A 14,798-nucleotide genomic window follows, 5' to 3' on the forward strand; every position below is an offset into this window, starting at 1 on the left:
ATCTGCAGTATCTCCACATAAGAAATTATCAGTTTAACACTGTGACAGACATACTGCTGTACTTCTTTATAAAAACTTTAAAAAAAAGACCAAGTGTAAGTTCATAGGTAGGTACTAGGCTTTTCCTGTGCCCCTGTCGAGCAGAGCCACAGATGTGATCCCTGGGGTGAATTTCCTATTTCCCATCCAATCATCAAGACTTTTTTTGGAGTGCTAATGAGGAGCTCTGTTTGACATAGATAGGTAGTCTGTTCCAGCGTATGGGAAGTCTCTGGGACAGGAATCTATCCATCCAGCATGTTCTGTTTATTGTGGTGACAAGGTTTAGGTCCCTAGAGCGTGTAGCTCAGAGGGACTGGGATTTCTTTGTGGAGCATGTCCAACAGCTCTGGGTTTGACATAGCTTTGTATGTTAGGCAGAGATCGCCTCTGAGTAGGCGATATGCGACAGAGTTTAGCTGGAGTTTTTTGAGACGGTCTGCGTAGGGCATCTGTATGAGGCCAGTAATCCTCTTTGTGAGGTTTTTCTGTGCCCTTTCCAGTTGTTGTCTTGTGAGGTACATACCAAAAGGGGCGTTGTACTCTATAATGGGTCTAATGAGTGATGAGTAGAGGGGAACATTGACCTCTTTTTTTTCTGGATGAGAAACCTTTTGTGATGAGGTGAGCCACATACAAGGATTTACTGACCACTGTGGCAATGTGCTTATCAAAGGAGAGACTACTGTCCACCTGTGTCCCAAGGTCTCTTATCACACTTTCGGCGTTAAGTAGACTACCACTTATGTTGTAGTTCATGGGTACAGAGTTTTTACCAAAGGGGATGACAATACACTTTTTGGCATTGAGCTTCAGGCCATGGCTTTGACACTAGGCATCTGTCTCAGTGAGGCCCTTTCGTAGTATGTCCACATCATTAGGAGTTTCAATTATGGCTCCTAGTTTGCAGTCATCTGCAAACCTTGTTAGCCAAAGACCTTCTGTGTTAGCCTGTACTTAGTAGATACCAAACAGGAGAGGACCCAGGGCTGAACCCTGTGGTACACCACTTGTCACTGGTCTGAAGTCTGATTTGGAGTCTGCTACTTTCACAGTGTGGGTTCGGTCCATGAGCCAGTTGGCAACCCATCTTGTGACATAGGGATTTATACCTAGTTTTGTGAGCTTATCTATAATTCCAGAGTGGGACATGGTGTTGAAAGCCTTGGTGAGATCTAGATAAGCTGTGTGAACCACCTTACTCTCATCTATGGCTTTAGTGACTGCTTCAAAGAAGTCAATCAGGTTTAGGAGACATGATCTGCATTTTACAAACCCGAACTGGGTAGGGTTCAGAGTTTGGAGATTACCAATGTCTTTGTTTATGAGTTCCATGATGATACGTTCCATGGCCTTGCAGACCAGGCTCATCAGGCTAATGGGGTGGTAGTTCCCGGGGTCCATCATGGCTCCCCCTTTGTGGAGTGGGATAACCATCACGGTGCGCCATTCAGTGGGCACAAAGCGTGAGGTGAGGCTATGATTGAACATGGTACTTAGGGTGCCAGTTCATTCTGTAGTTCATGTAGAACACAGCCTGGGATATTGTCAGGTCCCATGGATGCTGTGTTCTTGGCTTTGGAGAGTGTGTTTTTTTACCTGTGCAGCCGTGATTACAGGAACTTTGCATTCTTCCGGTATAGAGATGGGCCCTCTATGGGGTGAGATGGAGGTAAAGTTAGCACTGAACCTATCTGTATAATTTTTGTGAAGTAGAACATCCTAAAGTGGGGGTTTTGTTTGGCATTCCTAAGACTCATAAAAGCCTGATTGACTCCCCCTTTAGACCCATCATTTCTGCTCCGAACTATGTTACAGGAGGGATTTCAAAGATGGTTGATGGCAGTGTTAAATCCTTTTGTTGTTAAAATGAACTCTTCCTTGAAAGATTCCTGGGACTTCTTGGACAGTATTAGAGTAGTTAATGAAGCCCATTTATTTGACCCAGATCATCATATCATTTTTACCCTTGACGTTGTTTCCTTGTTTACTTCCATACCCCATAATAAGGAGATAGAAGCTGTGAAGGGCGTATTTACAATATTATAGTAATATGTCTAATACAGAAGTTAATTTTTATTGTGATGCTTTGGAAGTGTTTCTTGAAAACATTTTTTTTTATATTTAATTACAAATATTAGACAAATTAAAGGGGTTGCAGTGGGGTCTCCAGCAGCCCCTGTTTTTGCTAATCTAGTTATGAGGTGGTGGGAGCACACCATTCTAGATTCTTTGAGAAATGAATTTAAATTGTTTTATTATAAGAGATTTATAGATGATCTGGTTTTCATATTAAATGGGGGGGGTTCAAGAAGTCAAATTGTTTTGTAACAAGCTGAATGAGGTTTCTGACTTCCTAAAATTTGTTGTGGGAAGTTATGGAAAAGGTAAATCTCCCCACTTTTATGGATTAAATAGATGTATTTCTAGCAAAGATCATTGCGACTGCCCTTCTGCATCAACAAGTGCAGTGGCTGTGTATAGCGATAGCCTACCTAAGGAATATATGGTCCCTAATTAAAACACATCTAAAAATCTCTAGGCAGTGACTGAAGAAGAAAGTAGTAATGCAATTTTCAGTAATCCACAATCCTGCCAAACAATAGATGCAGAATAACATCTAATCTATATGACTCATAACACCAGACAATAAGTAGACCACTCATACAACCCAATGAACCGTTGTTTAGTGCTCACGGGCCACAAAAGGAACAACACCTCTAAAACCATTTAATGGTACTGATATCACAAAAAATAAAACAATATCAGTACGCGAGGAGCAGATGTGTGAAGTACAGCATACCTTAAAGCAACCTAAAGGGTTTGGTATACTGTCTGGATGTTGGGCTGCCCTTGGCAGGGGATCCCTACTGTTATGAATGCTGCAACAGTGCAGAGAAACACATCTACCGTTATGGTAAGATTTTACACAACTGTACTTTACTTCACTAAATAAATGTGGCTAAACACAAAACCATTTTTCGCTGCTTACTTTAAGGTTGCTGGTGGACAGCTGCTCATTGTTGTACCTGATGGAAAGGAAATAACAGAGTTAAGAAGTAAAACTGAAATGACAAATGATTCTACTGCTAAGGTTTAAATATCCCTGGTCGACCTCTGACCTAGTGTGTTGACATCAGGCACATGACAACTCATTCTGCCCACAAAATGTCATTTATGGGATAGAAACTTGAGTAGAAACAGAGGTTTCAGTTGCAAGCTTGTTAACAAAATGCGAGTTTAAAGTAGTTTTTTTAATGTATTAGATGAATTAGAAGTGTATTTTTCCATTTAATGATGCAATGATTTTATCAAGTTATAAAATAAGGAAGCAAACGAGTCCTGAAGCTTAATTTTGCAAGAGATCGAGAAACACTTCCTCCTATTGGAGCTACTGCTTCTCTCCAGCCATAACTTTTATTTATTTCCAATTGTTTACCTGGAAAATCTGACTTGACAAACGAGCCCCTTTTCAGTGGAGGCCCGAGAAAAATACCGCCTCAAGAAATATTAACAGTAGTACATATATACGACATGCAGTAAGCTCAAGTAACTTTTAGCAGCATTATATACAAAGTGAGGATGAATAAAGCAATTAATTATTAAATAAAAAGGTATATTATGCAGCAGCATAATTAGCACTGGGTGGACTTTAGTAGTACATTAGTTCAAATAAAATTAGTTGCATTTTCTTGTAAGAGAAGTAGAAGATAGAAGAAATGAGAGGAACAAGAAAATCTTTCAAATGTATGTGAACGTAGGAGAGATGTTTTAGGAATCATTTGTGAGTATTCATTAAAAAGTTACTTTTTCCGGAAAGTATCTGTAAACTTCTTGTAGAATAATTATTTGTATTGCTTACAGGCTATTTTTTATTTCCAAATCTGGGCACAGTGATCAATCTGCTGCAGAAGGAATGGTAGATGTTCATCGTGTTACACTGCTGCAGTCATTACACTTGGGTTATCCTGCCGTCAGGCGGTTCCCCAGTCGGCCTGAGTTCCAAAGTCTTGTTCCGGCGTCTGTTGCTGTCGCCTTCTCCCTGACGTCAGTGCGACAGGGGTATATAAGATGCAGCCAACGCCATTTTCTTCAGTCTTTCTTGCCGCGCGGTGCCCGAAGCAAAAGCAGTTCGCAAGTGCCGGCCGGCCTACTCCTGAGATTTTCATTCCGAATCCAGAACCGAAGTCTTCTACAAAGCTAAGTTCCCCGTTGGGGAAACTTTTTCTTGCCTCAGACCGATGTCAGTAAAAGTTAATAAATGTATTTCTTGTGGGAAGCAAATACCTCATAAGGATTTCCATTCTTATTGTATCCCATGCCTAGCCCAGACCACGACGTCACTGGTTGTCAGTTTTGTGCTAGGTTTAACAAGCGCACTATTAAATGTCGGTTTGATTTTGCCTGACATTACTTTGGCAGAAAATTCAATTATACCATGCCGTCGGAACTTCCGACGACCGGAATACATAAAAAGCGCAAAGACAAGGATAGGCATCCGAGGCCCAAAACTGACGAAGTCTCTTCTAGGTCAGTCGCCGGTTCTCCGGTTTTCAGCGAGGCGCCTTCGCAGCCCCTGACGACCGCTTCTGTAGAACCACAGGCTGCCTCTGATTCCCATGTGGAGATGGCTGGGCCTTCGGATGCGCAAGTTATTCAGATTACCGAAACTACCCCTTCAGAGGGATCCGGAATAGCTGAACAACCCGCAGTTTCAGAGGGTGTTTTCAGACCTACTCAGTTAAGCATTAAATCTTCTGCTAAGTCTAAACCTACTTTAAAAACAAAGAAACAAATACAGCATTCTCCAGGACAGGCCTCCATGCCTAAGAAACAAATACTCAAAATGGCCGAAAACCTAATCACTCTGATCAGGGGTTCCCATCCCCCTCCTGATAAAAGGCCTAGACAGGATGCAGACTATGACTCATCCGACCAGGTATCCATCTCTTCAGATTCATCCTCAGACCTAGGATACTCCTTACCCCCTTATGAGGATTCTGATGCTGAGGAATCAATTCCATCAGCCTCTCTGCCTGAGGACTACTCCTTTGGGGAAACCTTACATACCATGAGGGAGCATTTCCATTGGGAAGGCCAGAATTACTCAGAATCCAAGAAAAGGCTCAGAGACTTTCTTTTATTACCTTAACACAGGCCCCTTGCTATTCCGCCAGTGTTAGATATTGTGGATGATGTGTATACTGAATCCAGCTTAAATCCCGATTCTTTACCTCCAGCCCCAGTTAAGCCTGACAGATAATACAGAGTCCCTGACTCACACAAATTTCTTTATAAAAGCCCTGTTGCTGACACTGAAACTATTTCTCAGGGACCCAAAGGGGTTAAGGCCTCATCAGCAAAGAATCCAGTCCCCTCTGACAGAGATTCCAGAGCATTAGACAGATGGGGGAAGAAAGTATATATGTCTGCAACTTTAGCAATGAGGGCCTTAAATTGCCAGTTTCACATGTTAAAATATCAGCAATTTTTGATGTCTCAGTTGAAACAAAAAATGCTTCCAGATTCGGATCCTCCTAATTTAAAGGAAATGCAGGGTTTATTGCATGCAGCTGAACAAGTGGGAAAACACACTTTGCAATGTGGTTTTGATTCTTTAGAGGCCTCCTGTAGAGCAGCTGTTACAGGTTCTGTCATTAGAAGACATTCTTGGTTAAAAGAACATACGTTACCAGATCATGTTAAAGCAAAACTATTGGATGCACCTTTGCAGCAGGATGTGTTATTTGGAGTTAAGGCAGAAGAGGTATTAAAGAAAATGGAGGATAAGGCAAAATCTATGCAAATTGTGAAGGATTTCTTACAGGTTCAGCCTCCTCGATTTAGCAGAAATTGGCCAACAAAGAATTGGTCCTTTCCAGTTTCAGACAGACCTCAAAGGGCCAGATACAGACGTCCAAGAGGTAGAGGTCCACCACAAGGTTCTTACAGGTCTCGACAATGGGGTGCATCAGGCCAGAAAGAAGGGGAAGACAGGCCACAACCTTATAAAAAACAGCCCCAATGACTTCCCACTACAGCTGCCAAACAGCTCTCTCTTGGCTGCCCCCTTGGGAGGAAAACTGGCACTTTTCTATCACAATTGGCATATGATCACCAAAGACAAATGGGTTCTCAACATTATATCAAGGTTACAGGTTCCACTTTCACACTCTGCCAAGGTTAAAAGGAATGCCAAACCTGCCACCAAATCAATGGGTAGAGGCTCAAAAACAAATTACAGCACTCATGGACATGAGAGCTATGCAAGAGGTACCACCACAGGAGCAAGGACAAGGATTTTACTCAAGACTCTTTCTGGTTCCCAGAAAGGACAAAGCCTGCAGGCCCATTCTGGATCTTTCTTCCCTAAACACTTACTTGGATGTTCCGAAATTCAAAATGTTGACACTACAGCAGCTTCTTCCCATGCTGGGCAAGAAAGCTTGGCTCATAACCTTGGACCTCAAGGAGGCATACCTACATGTCCCTATCAGACAAAACTGCAGAAGATACCTCAGATTCATAGCTGGTTCAATGCACTATCAATTCTCTGCACTGCCCTTTGGCTTATCTACTGTGCCCAGGGCTTCACAAAGTGCCTGGCACCAGTAATTGCATTTTGCAGACAGAAAGGAATTCAAATTTATCCGTACCTGGATGACTGCCTGATTCAAGCAGAGAGCAAGGACATTCTTCTAAAGCATCTGGAGTTTGTAAAACAGTTATTAAGTTGCCTAGGGTACACAGTAAACGAAAAGAAATCAAAACTAGTGCCCTCACAAGAGATAATATTCCTGGGTGCCAGCTTGAATACAACGGCCCAGATGACTTATCTCACGTCAGACAAGCAAGGACATCTGACTCAATATTTTCAATTGATGGCAACAAGAACCCAACTCCCTACAAGAAAAATTCTGCAGGCCTTGGGTTACATGGCATCTTGCATACTACTATTTCCATATGCCAGGCTGCATATGAGGAAACTACAATGGTACCTAAAGAGTGTCTGGTCTCAACACTGTCAAAGTTTGGAAACAGTTACACCACTAATTCCTTGCCTTCAACAGGAGTTTCGATTGTGGGCTCAAGCTTGTCACTTCAACAAGGGACAGCCTTTTACTCAACCCACAGCCAGGCAAACACTGACAACAGATGCATCGGATTACGCCTGGGGAGCACACATGGCAGGAAAATGTATTCAGGGCAAGTGGCCCACAGAACAAAGGCATATTCACATCGATCAAAAAGAGATGCTAGCTGTACAAAATGCCCTAATAGCCTTCAAGGACCTGCTACATCCAGGACAACTGCTACTAAAGACAGACAACACCACAGTTATGTGGTACATAAACAAGCAAGGGGGCACTCACTCTTATCCCCTCTGCAGACAAGCCATGACCTTGTGGGACACAGCTCTAAACTATCAAGTTCATCTGCAAGCACAATTCCTGCCAGGAGAGAAAAACACACTGGCAGATGACTTAAGCAGAAACATCATGGATCCCCATGAATGTAAATTGAATCCACAAATATTCAGAATGATAACACAGAAATGGTGGAGCCCGGACATAGATCTGTTTGCATCCCCAATGAACTGCCAGCTACAGAAATTCTGCACAAGGACTTACCATCCACAAGCATGGAAAGTGGATGCCCCCTCATTCAGCTGGAAAAACCTACAAGTATATGCTTTCCCACCACTGCCTATCCTTCCAAAGTTACTCATAAAAGCCAGGCAGGAAGAGCCAAAGATGATCCTGATTGCACCAGACTGGCCACGCCAGCACTGCTACCCAATCTTGAAGAACTTAGCACAAGGACCACGCTGGATTCTGCCTCAAATCCCACATCTGCTGACTCAGCACAACAATCAGATACTTCACAGCCAGCTAAAGACTTTAAACCTGGCTGCATGGAAGATTACCTAGTCAGCAAGCAATGCCTTTCTCCAAAGCTGTTACGGATGTCATTCTGGAGGCCAGAAGGCCTAGTACCAGGAAAGCCTATTCGAATAAATGGAAGAGATTCTGTGCCTGGAACCAGGCTCACAGCCTTGACCCTCTTGTCCCAAATATTCCTCAGATACTACAATATTTAACTGAGATGCTGGACAAAGGCCTCTCCTTTTCATCTATCAAGATCCACGCCTCTGCCATCTCTACTCATTACAACACGGATCCACCAATTTTCTCTAATCCTTTGCTAAAACAGTACCTCAGAGGGGCTAAAAACATAAGACCACCCCGTAGAGCACCTACTCCAACTTGGGACCTCAACTTCGTGTTGGAAAAATTAACTTTACCTCCTTTTGAGCCAGCTAACACAGCAGATTTAAAATGTATCTCTTGGAAAACTGCTCTACTCCTGGCAATAACATCAGCACGAAGAGTTTCAGAATTACAGGCACTAATGACAGTGGAACCTTTCATCATCTTCCACCAAGACAGGGTGTCTTTAAGAACTAACCCTACGTTTATGCCAAAGGTGGGTATCAAGTGTGGCTCTAAACCAAACTATTCACTTGCCAGCTTTTTATCCAAATCCACAGAATAAAGGGGAGAGATTACTGCATTCTTTGGACATACACAGGCAGTTATGCTTCTACTTGGACAAAACCAAAGCTTTCAGAAAATCTGAGCAATTATTGGTAGCATATGCTGCAGGAGCACAAGGAAAAGCCATTTCAAAACAGACTATTTCAAAATGGATAGGACACTGTATATGTTTCTGCTATATACACCATGGGAAACCTGTACCTAACAGCATTAGATCTCACTCCACCAGGGCAACAGCCACTTCAACTGCCTGCCTCAGAGGAGTACCTACCAAGGACATTTTGGAAGCAGCAACTTGGAGTTCTGTACATACCTTCACCAAGCACTACCATCTGCCGCTATAATCTAAATCCAGATCTGGCTTCACCACTGTGGTGCTGCAGGGCCTTATAGCCACCCCTAATGCCTTATAGTACTACCTCAGCTTTGGGATTCTACCCAAGTGTAATGACTGCAGCAGTGTAACACGATGAACATAGTACAGTTTTGTACCTACCATAAATGTAGATGTTCGAGTGTATACACTGCTGCAGTCCAGGTTACCCTCCCTCCTTCCCCTCTCAATTGCTGGTTTGTACCTATGTCTTCTACCCTTTACTACCTATGGGGAGTATTTGCTGGTATCTGAAAGTTGTTGATTGCTTTTCTTATGTATGTTTTATTAGCAATTGGAATAGCCTACCTTTTTGGGGGCACCTGACATCTGTGGCAAGAAAAACTGAAGAAAATGGCGTCGGCTGCATCTTATATACCCCTGTCGCACTGACGTCAGGGAGGAGGCGACAGCAACCGACGCCGGACCAAGACTATCAGTTTTTGTTAGATATAAAATTCATCAAATTTATTATTAGTCATTTGAGTTGATGTTTTAAGAAACGTCTTCAAATGCAACTGTGGTCCCATGCATTTTATTCAGCAAGGTCATGTGAATGTGGTGATGTCATATGGGGAGAGGAAGTACCTCTGGAGGGCATCAGCTTGGTTTGTATACATTGCTTTTAAGTCTTTCTCAAGAATGAGCAGATCTGATGGGATTTATGAATTTATTTATATACCTTTGTGGTATATTTACTAGCTGCTTGTTTCATCCCTGCACTTTGTGAATGATGAAATGAGGTCTTTTCTCTCTGTATGTAAGTAGACCTGTGCAGATGAAAGCCCTTGACAGGAGAATTGTTGACACCTAAACAGTGATCGCAATGTGGGCATAAACTAAATCAGTTTGACACAGCTGGTCCTTGAAGATGAGTAGAGATCAAATTGCAAACGAAGTAGGTGCCTTTTCTTAATTTTTAATGCAAAAGAGACTGTGGTATATAGTTTGTGCTGGCGGCTTACTAGGATACTCCGAGTATGGCCCAGGCAACTTGCTTTTGTTTGGTGGTTTAAGTGCTTGATGGTATAGCAGGGGGGATGGATATTTCCATCCTGATAGTGTTGACAGTGTGCTGGATGGAGAGCTTATGGGCTTTGGCAGAGGCAAGAGATTATAGTATAACAGCAGACTGTGAGGCTGGGTATGTGGGAGGACTAGGAAGCAGCCAGTTTGTGTTCGTGGTGGGTGCATCCCTAGCCTACGTCACATTACCAATCTGCATGAACAGCTGATGAGTGTGCTGCCCTAGTTGTGATGAATCCAGTGCAGTATCCTTCTGGGATCCCTCACTTCCTAGATGTGTTACTAAAATGAGCACCATAAGGCCAACATTCTTGGAAGGTGAGTGTATCCACCCCAAGCAAGAGTTACATCAGGAACAGCCATGAAAGGAGCAGTTCAGGATCCAAGGGATGTGCTGGAAGGGGGGGGGGGGTGGACAGAATACAGTGTACACAGATTTTCTTGCCACATTTTTGACATGTTAAAATTTTAAAAAAGTTGAGTAAACCTCCCCCACAGACTATTGTTGACTGCTGAAGTTGCTCAATCTGTATAAAATTCATGGTCTAGACCTTAAATAAAAAGGAGTATTCTGTACTGTGTACAGCAGTTTTTTCCTACAAATGTATGCATGCACAGTGGGTATAAAAAGTGTACACACCCCTGTTAAAATGCCAGGTTTTTGTGATATAGAAAATGAGACCACAATAAGTCATTTCAAAACGTTTCCCACCTTTAATGTGACCCCTATAACCTGTACAGTTGAATTGAAAAACAAATATGTTAGAGGAAAAAATATAAAAAAAATAAAAAACGTACAATAAGCTGGTTGCATAAGTGTGCACACCCTTAAGCTAATACTTTGTTGAAGCACCTTTTGATTTAATTACAACATTCAGTCTTCTTGGGTACACACCTGCCATCAATTAAAGAGACTCTGATTAACCCCAAATAAAGTTCAGCTATCCTAGTAGGATTTTCCTGACATTTAATCAGTTGCCTGCTACAGCAAAAGCCCTCATTCGCAGACAGCTTACAAAGCATCAAAGGGATCTCATTGTTGAAAGGTATCAGTCAGAAGAAGGGTACAAAAAATGTCCACAGCATTGGATATACCATGGAACACAGTGAAGACAGTCATCACAAATTGGAGAAAATATGGGACAACAATGACGTTGCAAAAAACTTGAAACTGGTCAGGGAGGCTGCCAAGAGACCTACAGCAACACCGAAGGAGCTGCAGGAATTTCTGACTACTGGTTGTGTATAACATGTGACAACAATCTCCCATATTCTCCATATGTCTGGACTATGGGATAGGGTTGCAAGATGGAATCCTTTTCTTATACAGAAAAACATCCATGCCCGGCTAAAATTTGCAAAACAATACATTGTCTCCCAAAAGCATGTCAGAAAATATGTTATGGTCTGATGAGACCAAGGTTGAACTTTTTGGTTACAATTCCTAAACGTACATTTGGCGCAAAAACAACACTTGCATCACCAAAAGCACACTATCCCCGTGGTGAAGCATGGAGGTTGACAATATCATGCTTTAGAGTTGCCTTTCTTCAGCTGGAACTGGGGCTTAAGTCAAGGTGGAGGAAATTACGAACAGTTCCAAATACCAGTCACTTTTGGCTCAAAACCTTCAGGCGTCTGCTAGAAAGCTGAAGATAAAGAGGAATTTCACCTTTCCAAGCATACATCCAAATCAACAAAAAGAATGGCTTGATGAGAAGAAAATTTAAGTTTTGGAATGGCCCAGCCAGAGCCCAGCCCTAAATCCAGTAGAATATCTGCGGGGTGACCTGAAGAAGGCTGTGCACAAGAGATGCCCTCGCAATCTGACAGATTTGGAGTGCTTTTGCAAGGAAGAGTGGGCAGATTTTGCCAAGTCAAGATGTGCCATGCTGATGGACTCCTCCCAAGAAGACTGAATGCTGAAATTAAATCAAAAGGCACTACAACAAAGTATTAGTTTAAGGGTGTGCACACTTATGCAACCAGCTTATTGTACATTTTTTTATTTTTTTCCCCTAACAGATTTGTTTTTTAATTGAATTGCACAGGTTCTAGGTCACATAAAGGTGGGAAAAGTGTTGAAATTATTTATTGTAGTCTCATTTCTTTATATCACAAAAGCCTGGCATTTTAACAGGGGTGAGTACACTTTTTACATCCACTGTATGTATTTATTGTAACTCAAATGAAGTCCTGCGTCTGTTACGGATGTCTGAGGTTAACTCTGTGTGTGTGTGTGTGTGTGTGTGTGTGTGTGTGTGTGTGTGTGTGTGTGTGTGTGTGTGTGTGTGTAACAGACATGCAATAAAAAAGGTGATCATTGAAATCCTGCTTTATAGACGGTGCTAGTAAGAAGAATGTTGTACTGTAGTGCAAAGCTTTTGTGCATTAATCACTGAAAACTTCCTTATATGCAGAATTCATGTTGTGCTGAAGTTGTGGGTCAGGAAATTTCAGAGAACTGATGGCTGTGATTAGATGCCTACCTTGTTCTGTTTTTGTTTTCTTTCACGTTACATATTTTTCTACATATTTGATATTTTTCTGTTCTTTTTTATCTTCTGTCAATCTGAGCTTGTTCAGTGGTAGGCTATTACTATATTCCTGCTTCCTTTGCATATTTTGCCCACATTGTCTGACATTGTTCCAAGACAAACTTTTGCTTATTTTATTTTCTTTGAATTCTTTCTGCTACAGTTTGACCTAATCTGTTGGATTGACTTGTCTGACTTGCCCTTTTTAATTTCTCCAAATCATTTGGGTTTCTAATACCATGACAAGAATGGACCCCATTCCTAACTCAAAGTACAATTAAAGTTCATGAAATTAGTATTGTTTCAGTCTTTGATGTCAGCGGGAAGTTCTCTTCGCAGCACCCGCAGTGTGCCCAATAATGACTCCTTCTGCAATTCGTACAGAGTTGCATGGATTGGTAACGTATCTGAATACAATTTTAGATTATTTTTTATAAGACCCATTGCTCCTACTACTATTGGAACTGTCAGGGTATCATTCTTCCACATTGCTCTCAGTTCTGCCTGCAAATCCTGATATTTTATGACTTTGTGTCTCTTTGTACGCAAGACACTGTAGCCACTAAGTGTAGCGATTTCAATGATCAGTGCTGCTGTCTACTTTTCATGGACCACTATATCCGGTTTTCTAGCGTCTACCTTTTGATCTGTCGGTAATGGGTGATCCCATGTAATGTAGACTTCATCATTTTCTATGATGCTTTGTGGCTCATGTTTCCAGTGTTTTTCAGCCACTTCAGTAGCATAATGTTTGCACAATCCCCAGTGCAACAGTCTTGGCACATTATTATGCCTTTCAGTATATAGTCCCTCTGCCATTAGTATGTCACAACCAGCAATGAGGTATGCAACTGTTTCTGATTCTGTTTTACAAAACCTACATTTGTCTGTTTCTCCCACATGTTCAATAGACTTTGTAAACCAACATGTACGTAGCCCACTATCTTGTGCTGCCAATATTAACCTGTCATCTCGTGGTTTGAATTTGCCTCTCCTTAACTATTCCTACATTCGTTCCTGATCAACATGAGGTTCTTCCAGATGTTTTCTATACTTGCAACTCTATATTTATGCATTTTCCACATTTCTTGCCTTCTGTTCTGGTCCTTCACCTTATATTCTTTCTTTTGTTTTTTGGCACATTCAGTTGCTGCCTGATTTTTATCTACTTGTGGATTGATATCCATTCCTGCTTGATGCCGATATGCTTCTGCTAGACTAAGCAGGGAAGTCATCTTAGATGTATTCTCCTCATGCTTCAAAACTTTCACTGCATTTGACTTTTTTTAATTTCTTCAAGTCTTTTGGGTTTCTAATACCATGACAGGAATGGTCCCCATTTCTAAGTCAAAGTATGATTAAAATTCATGAAATTAGTATTGTTTCAATCTTTTATGTCAGCTCTTTGCAGCACCCGCAATGTGCCCAGTAATGACTCCTCCTGCTGTTCGTATGGAGTTACATGTATTGGTAACATGTCTAAATACGATTGTAAATTCTTTTTTTATAAGACCTGTTGCTCCTACTACTATTGGAACTGTCTGGGTATCTTTCTTCTACATTGCTGTAGTTTCTGCCTGCAGAGCCTGATATTTTATGACTTTGTGTCTCTCTGTATGCAAGACATTGTAGTCACTGGGTGTGGCACTTTCAATCATAGTGTGGGAAGAAATAGCCATGGAATTGTTATGGCTAGGCTTGTATAGGTCCTAGGACCGATAGCCTAGTACAACCTATGATCAATGCTACTCTTGTCTTCTTTTCTTGGACCACTTTGTCCTGTTTTCTAGCATCTGTCTTTTGAACTGTTGGTAATGGATGATCCCATGTGATGTAGACTTCATTTTCTATGATGCTTTGTGGCTCATGTTTCCAGTGTTTTTTGGCCACTTCAGTACCAAAATGTTTGCACAATCTCCACTGCAACCGTCTCACCACATTATTATGCCTTTCAGTATACAGTCGATGTTTTTCGTGTTTCACTGTTGCAGTCATTACATTTGGGTAATCTGCTGGCAGGTTGCCCTCAGTCAGCCTGAATATAGGTTCATAGGTTCATAGGTTGATACTAGGCTGTCTGCCCTAGGGCATTTATAAGCCTAGCCAGAGTGTGTTTGGCCTTTGCCACCCTTTTAGATTAGTTGACTGTGCCTCTGTATAGTAGGTCACAGAAGATAGCCCTTTTAAGGTTAGTTTACTGTGCCTCTGTCTAGTAGGGACACAGAAGAGATCCCAGGGGTAAACCTACGATGTCCCATCCACTCG

The 14,798-nt window shown here is 41.8% G+C and overlaps 1 protein-coding gene across 1 annotated transcript in view; it reads left to right on the plus strand.

Annotated features, from left to right (window-relative positions):
- The window catches only part of DBN1 (drebrin 1), a 1,456,369-nt gene that overhangs the window by 828,632 nt on the left and 612,939 nt on the right, over window positions 1-14,798 (plus strand). Inside the window, 1 exon segment of the mRNA XM_044069321.1 lies at window positions 990-1,040. Coding sequence (XP_043925256.1) covers window positions 990-1,040 — 51 coding nt within the window.

This window comes from Protopterus annectens, chromosome 4.part0 (genome assembly GCF_019279795.1).
Source record: "Protopterus annectens isolate FY-2018-M chromosome 4.part0, PAN1.0, whole genome shotgun sequence".
In the NCBI taxonomy this organism is placed as follows: domain Eukaryota; kingdom Metazoa; phylum Chordata; order Ceratodontiformes; family Protopteridae; genus Protopterus; species Protopterus annectens.